Source organism: Orycteropus afer, unplaced genomic scaffold (assembly GCF_000298275.1).
Source record: "Orycteropus afer afer isolate SDZICR_OR568_19922 unplaced genomic scaffold, OryAfe1.0 scaffold00010, whole genome shotgun sequence".
Taxonomy (NCBI): Eukaryota; Metazoa; Chordata; class Mammalia; order Tubulidentata; family Orycteropodidae; genus Orycteropus; species Orycteropus afer.
The window spans coordinates 4,340,327-4,357,665 of NW_006921597.1; the positions used below are offsets into that span (position 1 = coordinate 4,340,327).

At 39.2% G+C, this 17,339-nt stretch overlaps 1 protein-coding gene across 1 annotated transcript in view; it reads left to right on the forward strand.

The window, feature by feature from the left end:
• The window catches only part of WARS2 (tryptophanyl tRNA synthetase 2, mitochondrial), a 198,304-nt gene that overhangs the window by 78,108 nt on the left and 102,857 nt on the right, over positions 1 to 17,339 (forward strand). The window contains exon 2 of the mRNA XM_007948547.2: positions 15,272 to 15,529. Coding sequence (XP_007946738.1) covers positions 15,272 to 15,529 — 258 coding nt within the window. The remainder of the gene's footprint in view (positions 1 to 15,271; positions 15,530 to 17,339) is intronic.

The window sequence follows — 17,339 nt, forward strand, 5'->3', positions numbered from 1 at the left end:
GATGACTGGGTGGGACCATGCAAATGTGAGGTGCTTGAGGCCCACCAGGGGATTGCATAGCTTTTTTAGTAATGTAGATAAGCTACACGCGTGCTTGTATGGGTGGAACGATGTAAATAAGGTGTATAGGACTCTAATGTGGGCATTGGTCAGTTTTGCCATCTCACTAGGCTTAAAATGAGCGATCCCGAGGCAAAGAATGGGGCTCTCACAACTATCAAGAAAAAAGAGTCAGGAGTGGAATGCATCCTTTGGACTCAAGATCCCCGTGCTGAATCTCCTCAACCCAGGAGATACAGCTGTAACACTTTGTAGAGATGGTGAGAGATAAGAGACTATGAGAAGCAGCAGTAAAGAAACAGCAGCTGTAGAGCTCAGCAACAGAGATCAGCATAAGACAGAGCAGTGGGCTTCATGAGAACGTTGAATGCCTTTAGGCAGGAGCCTTGCTGGTGAAGTAGAGTGCACCTAGGTGCCCCCATCCACAGAACTAAAAGACCTTTCTAACACTTGTCCAAGCAAGGCAGAGGCCAGGCCTAGAGGCCAAAGACCAAAGAGAGCCACACCCATGGGCATGGCCAAGGGGAGACTGAACTGATTGAAGAATTTTATCCTCAGTATACCTGAACCCAAACTGTAACCAGTTACTTCCCTAATAACCCCTATAATTGTGAGAATTGTCTGTGAGTTCTGTGTGGTCATTGAAACAAGTTATCCAACGTAGCAAAGAAGTAGAAAGTGCTATTGGGAGGGACAATTGGTGTCAGAATTGGTAAAAATTAGAAGGCAGTGGTGGCCGGTCTGACCTCTGCCTCATAGGAATCAGCTTTGGGCTGTTGATGTGGCTCTTGATCCTTCTCCCTTGTGAAGTTAGAGGAGATTAGATGACAGCACCCCCACACCCTTTTAGTAGCCCTTAAGGAATTCATAATGGGTTAGATACTCCTTTTTCTTTCTCTCTCAAATACTTTTTTCCTTTAATTTTAATTGTTGCTCTACATATTGTTCCTCTTTTGGAAATGATGTAAGACCTACTTTCTCTTATACTAAATTAAAGGAGCTCTAGTGGCACAGTGCCGAAGGCATTTGACTGCTAACCAGGAAGTTGGCAGTTCAAACCCCCCCAGCCACTCTGGGAAAAGAAGATGGGGCAATCTACTTCCATAAACATTTACTGCCTCTGAAACCCAATGGGGGTCACTATGAGTCAGAATTGACTGGATGGCAATGGGTTTTGTTTTGTTTCGTTTTTTATATATTGGTTCAGTAAGGAGCCCTGGTGATGCAGTGGTTAAAGCATTTGGCTGCTAATAAAAAGGTTGGCAGTTCAAATCCATCAACTACCCTGTAGGAAAAAGATGTGACAGTCTGCTTCTGTAAAGATTTACAGCCTTAGAAACCTTACTGGACAGCTAGCTCTACTCTGTCATATAGGGTAACTATGAGTCAGACAACTTAGTTTAATTTTTGGGTTTTGTTTCCCAGGTCTGAGCATCTGAGTTCATTTCTAAGCAGAATTGAACTCATTTTTGTTGATGATAGCTATATCAGTATTGTCTCTACAGACTTAGAGTTCTGGGTGTTTTCTGGAAGAAATTGCTGACTGGGGAAGAACAATGCTGAGCTATGGTCAAAGCCTTTGGAGAAGCACCTAGCTCCCCCCAAGCCAGAGCTAAAATGTTATTCCTGTTTGGTGGGTCTCTTCTATTTCAACTCCTCAATCATGAATTGGTAGTAGATCCATTTTTGAGAAACTGTTAGAACCTAAAATTGAAACAGTAGTATAAAATAAATGATAGAATTGAGAAACACTAACAGAGAGCTAAGAATGAGAGCTTTAAAATATATTTTTCATTTATATACAATTAGAAAGATAACCAGGTTATTGAAATTTCCTTTCCTGTTAACTGGCAATATTGTTGGTAATTTCTTTATTGACAATTTGTGATAAAATGCCATTTACAGAACATAGTTTAACCAAGTTTTTTTTGTTTTGTTGTTTAATTTTGACTGGTAAAAACAAATGTTCTGAATGAACAATCGATATTACAGCTTACTCCAAACAGGACTTTGTAATACAAGTTTTGAAATCTTCATAACTATCACCTATCACCATACCAAAATTAAACATGTTTCAAAGCTAATAGGTAGCCTTCTTTTGATGTTTTATTCACTTAAGATTAAGGACAGAAGCTCTCTTTAGTTAATCATAAAATGTGTCTTTTGCCACAATTATCAGTTTGGGACTTCTTTAAATTGTTTCTGTATATGGTTATTAAGATTATGATCATTAGGCATTTTGGATATGTTCAGCATCTTAGCCCAGGAATAGTTTTAGCTGTGTCCATCAAATTGGTACATATATTCTACCTTTGATTCCAGCACCCACCCCCTCTTCTGGAATCAAATCCCAGGGCTGAAGTTGCCAGTTGGTACTGCTGGTTCTGTTACAAAATGAACCAATAAATGTATTAATTGGAAGTAGCATTTGTTACAGAAATACACCGAAAGAAAGATCAAAGTCTATTTTGTAAAATGCCCCTTTTTCATCCTCTGTACACTGCTGATGAAATTATATATAGGTTGATGCTCCAGACTTCCCAATGGAATGAATGCCTGTGGCCTAGCCTTGAAACTGTTTTCTTTGTGGTTTGCCTCCCGTCTACTGGGCAGCCCATACTTCTTTCATTTTCATTCTTTCCCAACTCTAGCGCTTTTGAGCATAGAACCCCCATCCTCCACCACCCATACGCCACATTCCAGCCCCGTGATTTCATGGTACCAGGCGTATCTCCCCTGCCATGCCGTCAGGCCGCCTGCTGACTCTTGCAAGGGGAACAGACAGGAACGTAAACTCACTGCAGAAGAGCAGGACACTCTTTGTATATTTTTAAGACCAGGAATCCAGTTCTCATTTAGAAGCTGTATTTTTTTAGCTCCTTGAAAACTGAACAAAACATTTCTTGTTGCTCTTATTTCTTGATAGCATTATTCCCTCCACACTAATGTATAGAATCATAGAAACTAGTGCAGGGAAAAGATGCATTAGATCATGTCTAATCCATTCCCACTGGTCTCAATTTTTTTTTTTCCCACAGTCTGCCCTAGTGCTTTTCTCTTCTAGTTTTCTCAAGAATTAGTTCCCTCCATTTCTCCAGGGGAATAGTTCCTTAGTTTGACCATGGAGGAATTTCCTGATCTTATAGGGAAATTTTCACATTCTTTTTTTTTTTTTTTTTTTTTTTAAGCTTAATATTCCTAGTCTTCATAGCCTTTTACATTACCATAAACAGTCCTTCTTCTTCCTAGGTCAAGTATTTCTGGATATTGTTTTTCTCTTCCATTTATTAAGTTTAGAGTTTATTTTTCTGTTTTGCTTTCTCTCTTCATCCACCAGTCCCTAAAGCCCATTAATCACTTTTTTTTACTGCATTGAAAGCTCCTTAGCTTATTCCCATATCAAGAGCCCAAAGTTCGTTGAAGTCTGTAGGTACTGGAGGAAGCCTCACTAATATGTTCTTAGTGTAGTTCTCTTTCTCTCTCTCCCTCTCTCTGCCCTTTCTCCTCTCCCTTTCTTCCTCTCTCCCTCCTACCTGCCCCCATTAGCCTTAGCTTCTCAACTAGAAACTATTTTTTAAATGTTATATCTAAATTGTTGGGGAGTTAGCCATTTGAAGGGCTATTGTATGTATGTAATGAGCTCTGGTGGTATAGTAATTAAAGCATTCAGCTGCTAAACAAAATGTCAGAGGTTCAAACTCACCAGTGGCTCTGGGGAAGAAAGATGAGGCATTCTTCCATAAAGATTTACCACCTTAGAAACCCAGTGGGGGTCGCTATGAGTTGGAATTGACTTGATGGCAGTGAGTGTGAGTATGATTTTAAATGCTAAGATTATATTTGTTCTTAATTACTTAAAACACATTTTCCATATCTTCAAAACCACAAAAAAGTCTTTGGGGTATCCTGGTTGCTTCTGGATCATTTGTAATTTTGTACCACGGACTTATGAGGTACCAGCTCATTTTAAGGCTATTATTTTAGGAGTAGAAAGGAAAGTGAAGAGATAGGTAGAAATAGGCACTGTATTTGGTATTCTTGGGGAAAGAGAAGGTCAAATCCTAAGTAGCTTTGCTACTCATGTGTCTAAAGTAGATTAGCTAGCAGCAGCCATCCTTAGATGTAAAGATAAAAGACTTAATATGCTGGATGTTTGAGGATTGGTGAACCCAATGTTATGAAGATAACAGTTCTCCCCAAAGCAACCTATAGAGTCAATGTAATCTCAATCAAAAAACGCAACAGGTTTTTGCTTTTTGATTTTTTAATTTGGAACTTGACAGGTTGATTCTAAAATGTTTGGGAGTTATAGAAGGCCAAGGATAGCTAAAATACTCTTGAAGAACCTAGAAAAAAATGCTCTGCCAGGTCCCAGGATTTACTAAAAGACAATGTCGTGCTGATGCAGGTATAGACAAATAGACCAGCAGGACAGATTAGAAAGCCCAGATACAGACCCAAACATATATATAGATGCTTGATTTATGGAAAAGATGGAATTAATTCCAGAGCAGTGGGGAAAGAGTATTTTCAATAAATGGTGCTGGAACAACAGGTATCCATAAGGAAACACCAAAACTGGATGTCTACCTCCCACTATATGCAAAAAATTCCAAGTGGATACAGATCTAACCATAACAAATAAAACTTTAAAGCATATATGTATGTATATGTGTATATGTATATATATATGTATATGTGTGTGTATATATGTTTGTGTACATATGTATCTATGCATAAAATATTATAATTTATTTATTTTAAAAATCTTTCAGTTGTCTTTTTTTCCACACGTGTGTATGTATGTATGTATTTATTTATTTTTTATTTTAAGAGTTTGTTTTACATTCAACATTATGTGTACATTTAGTTTAACTCCCCATTTACCATGACCAACCCTAACCCAGTCTCCTCCCCTCTCTGCCCAGTAACCCTCCACCTGTGCCCGTCATAGTTATGCACTCCTGTGTGTCCTGCATTACCTCTGTGTGAATGTTGCCCCTCGGGTGCCCCATGGTCTATTGCTCTAAAGGATATATTTCCATAGAGTATGTGGGTGTGTCCCCCTAGGCTGAGTGGTCTGCATATACATCTTGTTAACTATTAGGCTGAGAGCTAACCCCTGGGAGTAAGTTTTATTCTAGGTGCAGAATGTATTCCAGGGCTATAGTATTAGGAGTCTCACCAGACTCCCTCCGATAATTCCCTCCCTCAATAATTCTGCTCATTATTGAGTTTTTGGATTTTGTTCCATGGTTTTCTTCCTGCTCCATGCGGGATCTCCAGATTTGATCCTTTCCTGAGTGGTTGGCTTCGGTAGCCAGGCACTGTCTAGTTCTTCTGGTCTTGAGGGCCATTGTGTCCTAGGGCTGATTGCTTCCAAATGCCCTTGTTTTTTTTTTAACTCTTCTTTACTTCTCATGCTAGGAGACCATCAGGTGCATCTTAGATGGTTGCTTGAAAGCTTTTAAGACCCCAGTCGCTACTCACTAATGCAGGATGAGGAACAAGGCTTTTTTGTGTTTTGTTGTGCCAATTAAGTCTGTGTCCCCCAGTACTATGGTCCTGAGTCGTTAGATCCATTGGATCTCTCTCCCATAGTGTATGGGTGTCTGTGAGGGATTGCTCTGTGTCTGTCTCCTATTGTTTCTGTAAGGAGTTCAGGTATTTTGTATGACTGGTATGTGTGCAAGATTAGCCTGTACTGAATCTATGCTTGGTCTGGAGTATCCTCCTGTGCACTGACCCCCATCTGGTCCTCTCAGGTGTTTATGTGTTTATCTGTAGCCTGGTGTTTGGTGTTAATGGTAATGCAGTATTGTGGGGACACTGGTTGGTATCAACATCTGTCATCTATCTCCTATGTGCACAATTCAGTGTCCTCCCTTTTCCTAATGTTATCATGGTGGTCTCAGACTGTTTCCATATATCCCTCCCCTTACCCACATCAGCGTGTGGGCCCCAACTAGCCTGAAATTAATCCCTCCCTTTCCCTCCCCATCCCAATAACCTAGAACGTGAGTCCCCTTTCGCAAGCAAACCCTTCTTTGTCTTTTTATAGTAATGGGCTCATAGAGTATTTGTCCATCCACGATTGACTTATTTCATTCAGCATAATGTCCTCCAGGCTCATCCACATTGTGAGCTGATTCACTTATCCCTCATTGTTCTTTAATGTAGCATAGTATTCCATCCACTCCTCGGAAGGAAGGTTGGGGAATCCTACTTCATAGTGATACTGCCTCGGAAACCCAAGGAAGGGTCGCTATGAGTCAGGGTCGACTCAATGGCAAATAACAACAATAAGTATTCCATTGTGTGTATGTACCGTAATTTCATTATCCACTCATCCGTTGATGGGCATTTAGGTTGGTTCAACCTCTTTGCTATAGTGAATTGTGCTGCGATGAACATAGGTGTACATATGTCTGTTCGTGTGCTGTCTTTCACCTCTTTAGGATATATTCCTAGTAATGGAATTGCTGGGTCAAATGGTATTTCATTTTTAGTTTTTTAAGGAAATGCCATGCCCTCTGGCACAATGGTTGTACCGTTTTACAATCCCACCAGCAGTTCACAAGAGTTCCAATCTCTCTGCAACCTCTCCAGCATTTGTTATTTTCTGACCTGTTGAATTTTGCTATTATTGCTGGGGTGAGATGACATCTTGTCATTGTTTTGATTTGCATCTCTCCAATGACTAATTATCGCTAGCACTTCCTCATGTGTTTGTTGGCCACCAGTGTATCATCTTTGCTGAAGTATCTGTTCAAGTCTTTTGCTCATTTGTGAATTGGGTTTTTTGTACATATCTATCTATTCAGAAAATGATTTTATAATTTTAGAAATTATGCCTTCTTTATTCTTTGTAAAGAAATGAGAAACCAAATAGGATTTTCTTAAAAGTGAAATGAAACTGAAGGAGTTCCAGTAAGATGGCAGAATAGGCAGAAAGACTGCACAGACCCTCATCAACAAAGAAAAGGAGAACCAATTAACACAGATACAGAAGATAATCCTGGAGTCCTGTGCTTGGAAGGGAAGTATATAGAAGTGGACTGAACTCCAGCTAGTAGAAGAATTTGCATGAAAACACCAGAAAAGGAGACATATGAAGCTGCAGTCTGACAGCGATCCTGATGGCACAGACAGATTGGATATTGCCAAGTCGTGTTAGGACTTAAAAAGTAACCTAAATATTGGCCCTGCTAGCCAGAGACTGCATGGAGGACTGCATTGGTGGCTGGTGAATAAAGAAGGAAGCAGCAAAGAGGGAGACAGGCTGAGCTGTGGACTTTTGCCTGTCTGGAGAGTGCAGCCATTTTGAAAGTTGTTGGACCATTTTGGATATTTAAAGCAACAGCGTTTTCCCAGATTCCAAGGGCTTAAGAATAGACTCCACTTGCCGGGAACCACAAGGACATTCTGAACGCCGATGACTGGAAAGGTGCGATATTCTCATTGTTACTCTTATACCAAACACCCTCTTGGTGAATGGAGGTGCAGCCATCCCTCACTCCCACGCACCTTCTCGGCTAGCAGAAATTCCATCCCAGCCTGTGTGCTCAGTTGGAGCCTGGGTGCCCTAGCCTGCCCTGCCCAGATTTTTTTTTTCCTTTTTTTTTAGTTTCTTTGTTTTTACCTGTTTCAAAATTATTATTATTATTGTCATTTTTATTTTTCTTATTTATTCTTCCTTTCCCAAGTTCTAGTTTTCAGCTTTTTTCTCTCTTCCCTGTTCATGGTTCCAATATTTTTCTTTCTCATGGTTAATCCCATTCCTTGTTTTTCTCTTTCTATTTTTCCCATTTTTTTCTTCATTGTTCTATTCTACCTTTTTTCTTATTACTCTCTCACCAGATATTGCAGGGTTTTGTTTTTTATTTTTCCTTTTTTTGGTGATTGTTCCTCTGTTTATGCAGTCCGCTTGCTTTTACTATTTTGATAGGTTTTCAAATGTTTTTGTCTGAGTAGGAGATAGCAGCTATGCCCATATGATGCAACCACACCTGCATCTCCTGAATCTCCACTTACTGAGTGAGAGCCACCAACTGTCCAACAAAAAACAACCACCAAGAAGAGCTTGGCTCTCCCTACTGCTCTTAATGAACAGTTCAGAGATCTAAATACAACAATGTCACAATATCTCAGAGACAATATAGACCATCACAGTCCATATAAAAAAGCAAGATAAAGTGGTAAAAACAAGGAAGCAGGATACAGACCCAGAACACATCGCTGAGGAAGAAGCAGCATTGGAACTCCCTGATAAGGAATTCAAAAGAATTGTATTTAGGTACCTTCAACGAAGTGAGAGAGACAGATCAAGGAAAACACTGACAGAATTAAGGAAAACACAGAACCCTTGAACAATTTCAGAAAAAAACAGAAGAACAAAATGACAAAATAAATGAAAAATTCAAAATTATACAAAATCTACAGCTAGAAATCCAGAAGATTAATACTAAATTTTCAGAAATAGACAACAAGTGAAAGGACAAAGGAATAGAATTGATGCAATGGAAGACAGAATTAATGAGATTGAAGACAAATACCTGAATGCTTCTTTGGAAAGGGATCAATCAGAAAAAAGATTGAAACCTAGGGAGGAAGCCTAAGATTCATGTAGGATACAATCAAAAGGAATAACCTACATGTCATTGGAATTCCAGAACAGGAAGACAAAAATAAAATCACAGAGAAAATTTTCCAAGATTTGTTGAAAGAGAAGTTCCCTGATATGATGAAAGATGAGAATATATCCATTCAGGAAGTCAAATGAACCCCTAACAGGATAGACCCCAAAAGAAAATCACCAACACATATCATCATCAAACTCATTAAAACCAAAGACAAAGAAAGAATCCTGAAAGCAGCATGGGACTAGCAAAAAGTTACTTACAAATGACAGCCACTAAGAATAAGTTCTAATTTCTCAGCAGAAACCATGCAATTGACGAGTCAATGAGATGGTATATATAAAACCCTGAAAGAGAAAAATTTGCAACCAAGAATTATATACCCAGCACAATTGCCCCTCAAATATGATGGTGAAATTAGGAGATTTCCAGATAAGCAGAAATTAAGGGAATTTGTTAAAACCAGACCAACCTTACAAGAGATACCTTACAAGGGGGGAGACCTTTGAACTAAGAACCCATAATAGCAAACAACAACTGACCGTCAATACACGAGATGACATAACTGAGAAACCAACACAGCTATGGAAGTATCCAAAGTAAAATAAGCTTACAAGATTGTAAACGGGGAACCAGATATATCAATTGACAAAGGAGGACAACTACAAACCAAAAGGAGGGAAAAATACTGTAGTTACAGGACTTCTAAATGGTGAGGAAGTCAAGAGAGTTGCAGGATAGAAGGGACTATTCTAAACTCGGGAAGAAAATTATAAATCACAGGATAACCTCAAAGAAAAATGCTAAACCTTCACATCACAATAAAAAAGACTACAAGCACAAATATTTAGCAAATACTAAAACAATAGCAGCAAAGTAAATGATAACATGATTCATAAACATAATGAGCTCAGAGCTCAGCACAGAAAATTATATAGAACAATGAAACCAGGAACACCATGAAAAAACATGTAACAAAATGACAGCATCCAAATTGGTAAGGAAGAAGCCAAATTATCCCTATTTGCTGACTAAATTATCCTATACCTAGAAAACCCAAGAGACTTAGTCAAAAATCTACTGGAACTAATTGAGAGATTTACCATAGTGGCGGGATACAAGATTAACATCTAAAAATTAGTTGGATTCCTCTACATCAGCAAAGAGATTGCTGAAAAAGAAATAAGCAAATCAAGACCACTTACAATAGCTACCAAAAAAATAAAATACTTGGGAATAAATCTTACCAGGGACACAAAAGACCTATGCAAAGAAAACTATAAAAGACTACTTCAAGAAATCTTAAGAGATCTATGTAAATGGAAGAACATACCATGCTCATGGATAGGAAGATTGAACATTGTGAAAATGTCAATTCTACCCAAACCGATCTATGCATTCAGTGCAGTCCCAATCCAGATCTCATCAGCATTCTTTAGGGATATGGAAAAACCAATCACTAACTTTATATGGAAAGCAAAGAGACCTGGGATAAGCAAAGCACTAGTGAAGAAGAAGAATAAAGTAGGAGGTCTCACACTGCCAGATCTCAAATCCTCCTATACAGCCACAGTAGTAAAAACTGCCTGATACTGGTATAATGGCAGACACATAGACCAATGGAATAGAATTGAGAACCCAGAAATAGATGTCTGTTTAATAGAATATCTGTTTAATAAATGGTGCTGTCAAAACTGGATATCCAGTTGCAGAAAAATGAAACATAATCTGTACCTCACACCATACACAAAACCTAACTTCAGATGGAGCAAAGACTGAAATGTGAAACCTAAAACTAGAAAGTTCCTCAAGGAAAAACTAAGGGCAAATTTAGGGGCCCTAAAATAGTGCCTAAGGCACTTGACTGCTAACCAGAAGGCTGACGGTTCAAACCCACCAGCCACTCCTCAGAAGGAAGATGGGGCAATCTACTTCCATAGTGACACTGCCTTGGACACCCAAGGAGGGGTCGCTATGAGTCGGGTCCAACTCGATGGCACATAACAACAACAACAACAACAACAATATATGGCATAAATAGACTATCAAGCGTAACCCAAAATGCACAAACAACAGAAGAGAAACCAAATGATTGGGACCTTCTGAAAATTAAATCTTTATGTGCTTTCAAAGACTTCTCCAAAAGAGTCAAAAGAGAACCTACAGATTGGGAAAAAAATATTCGGCAATGACATATCTGACAAGGGACTTATCTCTAGAATGTATACAAAAGCCCAACACCTCAACAACAAAAAGACAAATAATCCAATTTTAAAATGGGCAGAAGACATGAACAGACATTTCACCAAGGAGGATATTCAAGCAGCCAACAAACATATGAAGAAATGCTCACAATCATTAGCTATTAGAGAGATGCAAATCAAAACAACAATGAGATACCATCATGCTCCAGCACTAGTAGCAAAGTTCAACAAGACAGAAAATAACAAATGCTGGCGAGGATTGGAGAGATTGGGACTCTCAACACTGTGGGACTGTAAAATGGTACAACCACTGTGGAAAGCAATATGGCGATTCCTTGAAAAGTTGGAATTAGAAATACAATTTGACACAGCCATTCCATTACTAGGTATATATCCTAAAGAAGTGAGAGACAGGACAAGAACAGATAGATATATGTGCACCCATGTTCATCGCAGTACTATTTACAATAGTAAAAGATGGAAACAACCTAGGTGCCCATCAACTGAAGAATGGATAACCAAAACTATGGTACATACACGCAATGGAATACCATGCAACCCTAAAGAATAATGTCTAATCTGCAAAACACAGCATAATGTGGATGAACTTGGAGAACATTATGCTGAGTCAAATAAGTCAATCCCAGAAGGACAAATATTGTATTAGTCCGTTACTGTAAAAAGTCAAGGAAAGGTTTATATATAGAAGGAAATTTTCTTTGTTGGTTACCAGGGGTGGGAGAGGAAGGGAGGGAACACTGTCAGATAGGTAGAAATGAGTACTGATTTGGGTGAAGAGAAGGGCAGTGTACCAAATGTGAGTGATCAACACGGTGTCATTGAGGAAGAAGAAGACGTGGAGAGGTACATGGGAGGTACAGACAACAAAGATTAACCCTTTTGTACATACAGCACTGTGTTGTCAGTGAAGGCAAACATGGATATACGGTGGATAGATTGGTGGACAAGGCTTAACTATTAGGTATGTCTTTGCAGGGGGTTAGTGTGCCCATGACCATATACAGGGTTTGCAGACAATGTTTCTACAAATGTATTGGTATGTCTGTAAGAATTTCCAGGTATATAGTAGAGCTGACAAAGGACAAGGTTGTAGTCACTTCATGAGGGAGTAAGTGGTTGGACCTATGGGCTCAGGACCATAGTTGCAGGGGATATCAAGCTCAATTGGCATAACATAACATAACATGCTACACAAAACATTGTTCCACATCCTACTTTGGTGAGTAGTGACTGGGATCCTAAAAGCTTGTAAGTGGCCACCTAGATGCAGCAATGAGTCTCTCCTCATCCAGAACAAAGAGGAATGAAGAAAACCAAAGATTCATGGAAACAATTAGTCCAAACACCTAGTACAACATGGGATCCTCAGTCTGTACAACTATGAGACCAGAAGAACTAGATGGTGCTTGGCTACCACTGTCAGCCACTCTGAGGGGGGATCTGTGTAGGAGATCCCTGATAGGGTGGGAGAACAATGTGGAACACAATCCATTTGAAAAAAAAGGGGGGGGGGCCAGGTTTGCTAGTCTGATAGAGCCTGGTGAAACCATTGAGCCTATGGCTCCTAGCTCCTTCAGGTCTGGAATTGAACCCACTCCTGTGGCTTCCACCCTGACAAAAGACAGGCATATGAGGTGAATATTTACACTAGGTAGATAAACTCCTTGGAGAGAACAATCATGGGAGAATAGAAAGGCTGTGTATGCACAGGGAGACTGCTCAGGGGGCAGGGGTGCATGGAGGGATGGACACAGGGAAGAGGTAACTATCAGGAGGAAGTGGGAGGGGAGCTGTTGCATTGTGGTAAATTGTAGTCAATATCATGAGACAAAGTGTATGTGAGGTGCTGTATGGAAAGTGAATTTGCTCTGTAAATTTCTACCCAAATCACAATTAAAAAAAAAAAAAGTATAATGAAACTGAAGCACAAAAAAGTTAAATAACTTGATCAAGAAGTAATAATTAGAATTTAGCTCTCCTAATTTCTAGCCCAACATCCTACACATTAAATTATAATATCAGCAATATTTTTTTACTGAATTACATAATTCAGTTATGCAATTACTGCATAATACAGTAGTAAGTTCAGAACCTATTATGATGGACTTTTTTCCTTAACTATAAAATGAATTAAAGCACATGAAAAACTTTTGAGGCCCATTTAATTTCTAGTGAAATTTGATTCTATATCTAAAATCTTTCTCACCAACTGCTAGGACCATGGTCATCTTTTCCTTTGAGGAACTTGTGCCTATACCCTTCTACTTATCTTTCTGCTTATCTTTTCTAGTCATGATCCTATTGCCACTTTGTATTACTTAGCCTTTCATAAATATGCCAATTTTTCATAAATATCTCCAATTCAGTTATATTCTCTAAGGGATGCAGACTTTTTCTTACATGACCTTGTATTTGTAAGCTTTTGAGTGCTAAAAAATAATTATATAATTTTCTGTTTCTGATGGCAACTAATAGTGCTTTAGACAGAGAAGGCACAAACAAGATTAAAAACTATAATAATGATGACTGTCATATTGCAATTTAAAAGAATAAGGCTACTGTTTGGCTACAAAGTTATCTCCAGTGGTGGGTTCAGTTCTCTCTTTGAAAGGTGTCTAAGGGCCATTCTCTAGGATTCTACCAGTGTATGTCAGACCAGTAAATCTGGTCTTTCTTACGATTTTGAATTTTGTTCTACATTTTTCTCCCATTCTTTACATGTCCCATTTTTTGGTTCCAATCAGAGCAATCAGTAATGGTAGATGAGTACCATCTACTTTTTCTGGCCTCAGGATAGTGGATGCTGTGATTCACATAATCCATTAGTCCTTTGGACTAATCATTTCCTTGAGACTTCGATTTTCTTCATTCTTCTTTCCTCTAGATAAGGAGAGAAGGTAGTTGCATCTTAGGTGGCCTCTTGCTAGCTTTTAAGATGCTAGCTGCTACTCATCACACTAGGACATTTTATTTGTGAACTATGTTATGCTAATTGCCTTAGTTTTTCCCTGCAACTGTGGACCTATGCCTCCAAACCCAGTGATTCATTCCGTCAAGGTGTTTGGCTATGGCTAAGAAGTTTTCATAACTCTGCCCCCTGTTTGCTCTACTGTATACAAGGATATGGATATATTTACAGTGCATACAAAAGTAAATAACACTTGTGAGAAACCTACTGCAGTGTAGTGAGTTGCATGGTGTGGCTTTTCTACCCATAGTCTTTGTAACTCCCACCACACTGCTAGATGGGACCATGAAAATATGTGTCAACTTGGCTGGGCAGCTGGTAGTAGTTATTCCCTACAATAAGACTAGCAATTAACTGTGTAGTGGAATTTGCTGTGAGCAACTGAGTAGCTGCTTTAAAACTCCTAATTATTAAAGTCATCCACCTGGGGTGTTTTTGTTGGTGCAGCATGAAGTAATCTTCTGGGGAAGTTTGCTCTCTCTCAGGTGTATAGAACTCTGATGTTGGGATTGGTTAGTTTTGCCACTCTGCCAGGCTTAAAACGAGTCCTCTAGAGGCAGAGGAAAGAATCTCATTGCCAGTTGAAGAGAAGGCGCCTAGCTGAGAGAGATGCCATGGCAGTGGAACCAAGAGGCACGGGACAGAGCTGTAGGCTTACCTGGCCAACAGAGGCAGTGGCCAGGCTGAGAGGCCAGGGGCCAGAGAGGCATGTCTAAGGGCACAGCAGAGGGGAGACTGTCCTGATCAAGGAACTGTATCCTGAGCACGTCCCTGAACTTGAATTGTAGCCTATTGCTTCCCTAATAAACCCCATAATCTGTGAGTTCTGTGTGGCAAGTAGTGAATTATCGAAACCAGCAAAGAGGTGGTGGGTGCTGTGGGATGGACGGTTGGTGTCAAGGTTAGTAAGAAGGCTGGAGGGTGTCAGCATGTCTGGCCTCATAGGAACAGGCCTTGGGACTGTGCTGATGGTGATTATGTCTTCCTCTTGGGTAGTTAGAGGAGGTCAAAAGATGTTTCCTCCCTGCCCCTTTAGCACCTGTTCTTCAGAATAAGCAACCAAAAGGTAGCATTTACCCCAAAAAATTAGCTTAAAAGGCAGGAAGGGGTATGAAAGAAGGCCCAATGGGAAATGAGGAACCCAGGAAGGAAGTGGGTAGAGTACTGTTTACATTGAAGTAATTGCAACTAATGTTAATGAAACAAAATGTGTATAAATTGTTGAATGGAAAATGAATTTGTAAACTTTCACCCAAACCACCATTGCTAAAAATAAGAAGAAGAAAAAGAAGACTAACTATCATAGCTACAGTATTATGGGAAATAGAATTCATGGATTCAGCCTTAAAGGCAAATATGTTTGTTTTCCTTTGTTCCAGAAAGATGTCATGGAGCGAGTGTTTTCTGGCATTCAGCCTACAGGAATCCTCCACTTGGGCAATTACCTAGGAGCCATTGAGAGCTGGGTGAGATTGCAGGATGAGTATAGCTCTGTGCTGTACAGCATTGTTGACTTACACTCCATCACTGCCCCACAAGACCCAGCCTTGCTTCAGCAAAGCATCCTGGACATGACTGCTACTCTTCTAGCTTGTGGCATAAACCCAGAGAAAAGCATCCTTTTTCAACAATCTCAGGTCAGCTTCTCAGATTGGAAGTGAGAAAATTTTATTTTCAGAATATTTAAGAAAAAATTGAAATGGTTTTTATAGCCCTCTTTGTGATTTCTTAATTGTTCAAAGGTGACTTTATCAAAAGCAATTTTGTTTTAATGTTTTTCCCTGTATTCATATCATTCATTAAGTATCACTATAATGCAATAATATTTTCCCCCACTACAATTGGTATATTTTTACTTTTCCTTTTCAAGTTGTCATTTGAAATCTTCTGTTCATCTCTTTTATTTCATCATTTCTATTTGCTTTAGCTACTCTCCATTCAAACTATAATCTTGAATATATCCCTCCTGAATTTAGAGACCATCTAAAGAATACATATGATGCACTGAACATCAGTGACCAAAAACCAGAAGAATTATGAGATGACATCAAAAACATCACCCATGAAGAAAGCAAGAGGTCATTAAAAATATGAGACAAAAAGAAAAGACCAAAATGGATGACAGAAGAGACTCTGATGCTTGCCCTTGAGCAGAGAGTAGCTAAAGCAAATGGAAGAAATGACAAGGGAAAAGAACTGAACAGAAGATTTCAAAGAGCAACTCAAGAAGACGAAGCCAATCATTGTAATGAAATGTGCAAAGACTTGGAGTTAGAAAACCAAAAAGGAAGAACATGCTCAGCATTTCTCAAGCAGAAAAAACTGAGGAAAAAATTCAAGCCTCAAGTTGCATTATTGAAAGATTCTATGGGCAAAATATTGAATGATGCAGGAAGCATCAAAAAAAGATGGAAGGAATACACAGTCACTGTACCAAAAAGAACTGGTAGATCTTCATCCATTTCAGGCATATGATCAAGAACCAATAGTTTGAAGGAAGAAGTCAAAGCTGCACTGAGGAACTGGTGAGGAACAAGGCTCCAGGAATTGATGGAATACCCATTGAGTTGTTTCAACAAACAGCTGCCCCACTGGAGGCACTCACTCAGTTATGCCAAGAGATTTGAAAGATAGCTACCTGGCAACTGACTGGCAGAGATCCATATTTGTACCCATTCCAAAGAAAGGTAATCCCACAGAATGTGGAAATTTTCAAACAATATCATTAATATTGTACGCAAGTAAAATCTTTTTTTTTTTTAAATGCATTTTATTGAAATATAATTTATGTACAGTGAAATACACAAAACTAAAGTGACATGACATGGGTCAGTGCTTTTTTTTTTTTTTTGCAGTGTTCCCTCCCTTTCCCTCCTGCCCCTGGCAACCAACAAATAAAGTGTCCTTCCATATATTAACCTTTCCTTGACCCTCCACAACAAGGAACTAATACTGTATTTGTCCTTCTGTGATTGACTTATTTCACTCAGCATAATATCCTCCAAGTTCTTCCACATTATGCAGTGTTTTGCAGACTCTACATTATTCTTTAGTTCTGTATAGCATTCCATTATATGTATGTACCATAGTTTGGTCATCCACTCTTCTGCTGATAGGCATGTATGTTGTTTCTATCTTTTTGCTATTGTAAATAGTGCTGCAGTGAACATGAGCATGCATATATCTGTTCCTGTCCTGGCTCTCACCTCTCTACGATAGACACCTACTAATGGGATTGCTGGGTCAAATGGTATCTCCAATTCTAACTTTCTAAGGAATCGCCATATTACTTTCCACAGTGGTTGTATCACTTCACAGTCCCACCAGCAGTGTATGAGAGTCCCGATCTCTCCACATCCCCACCAGCATTTGTTATTTTCTGTCTTGTTGAACCTTGCCATCAGTGCTGGTTGAGATGGTATCTCATTGTTCTTTTGATTTGCATCT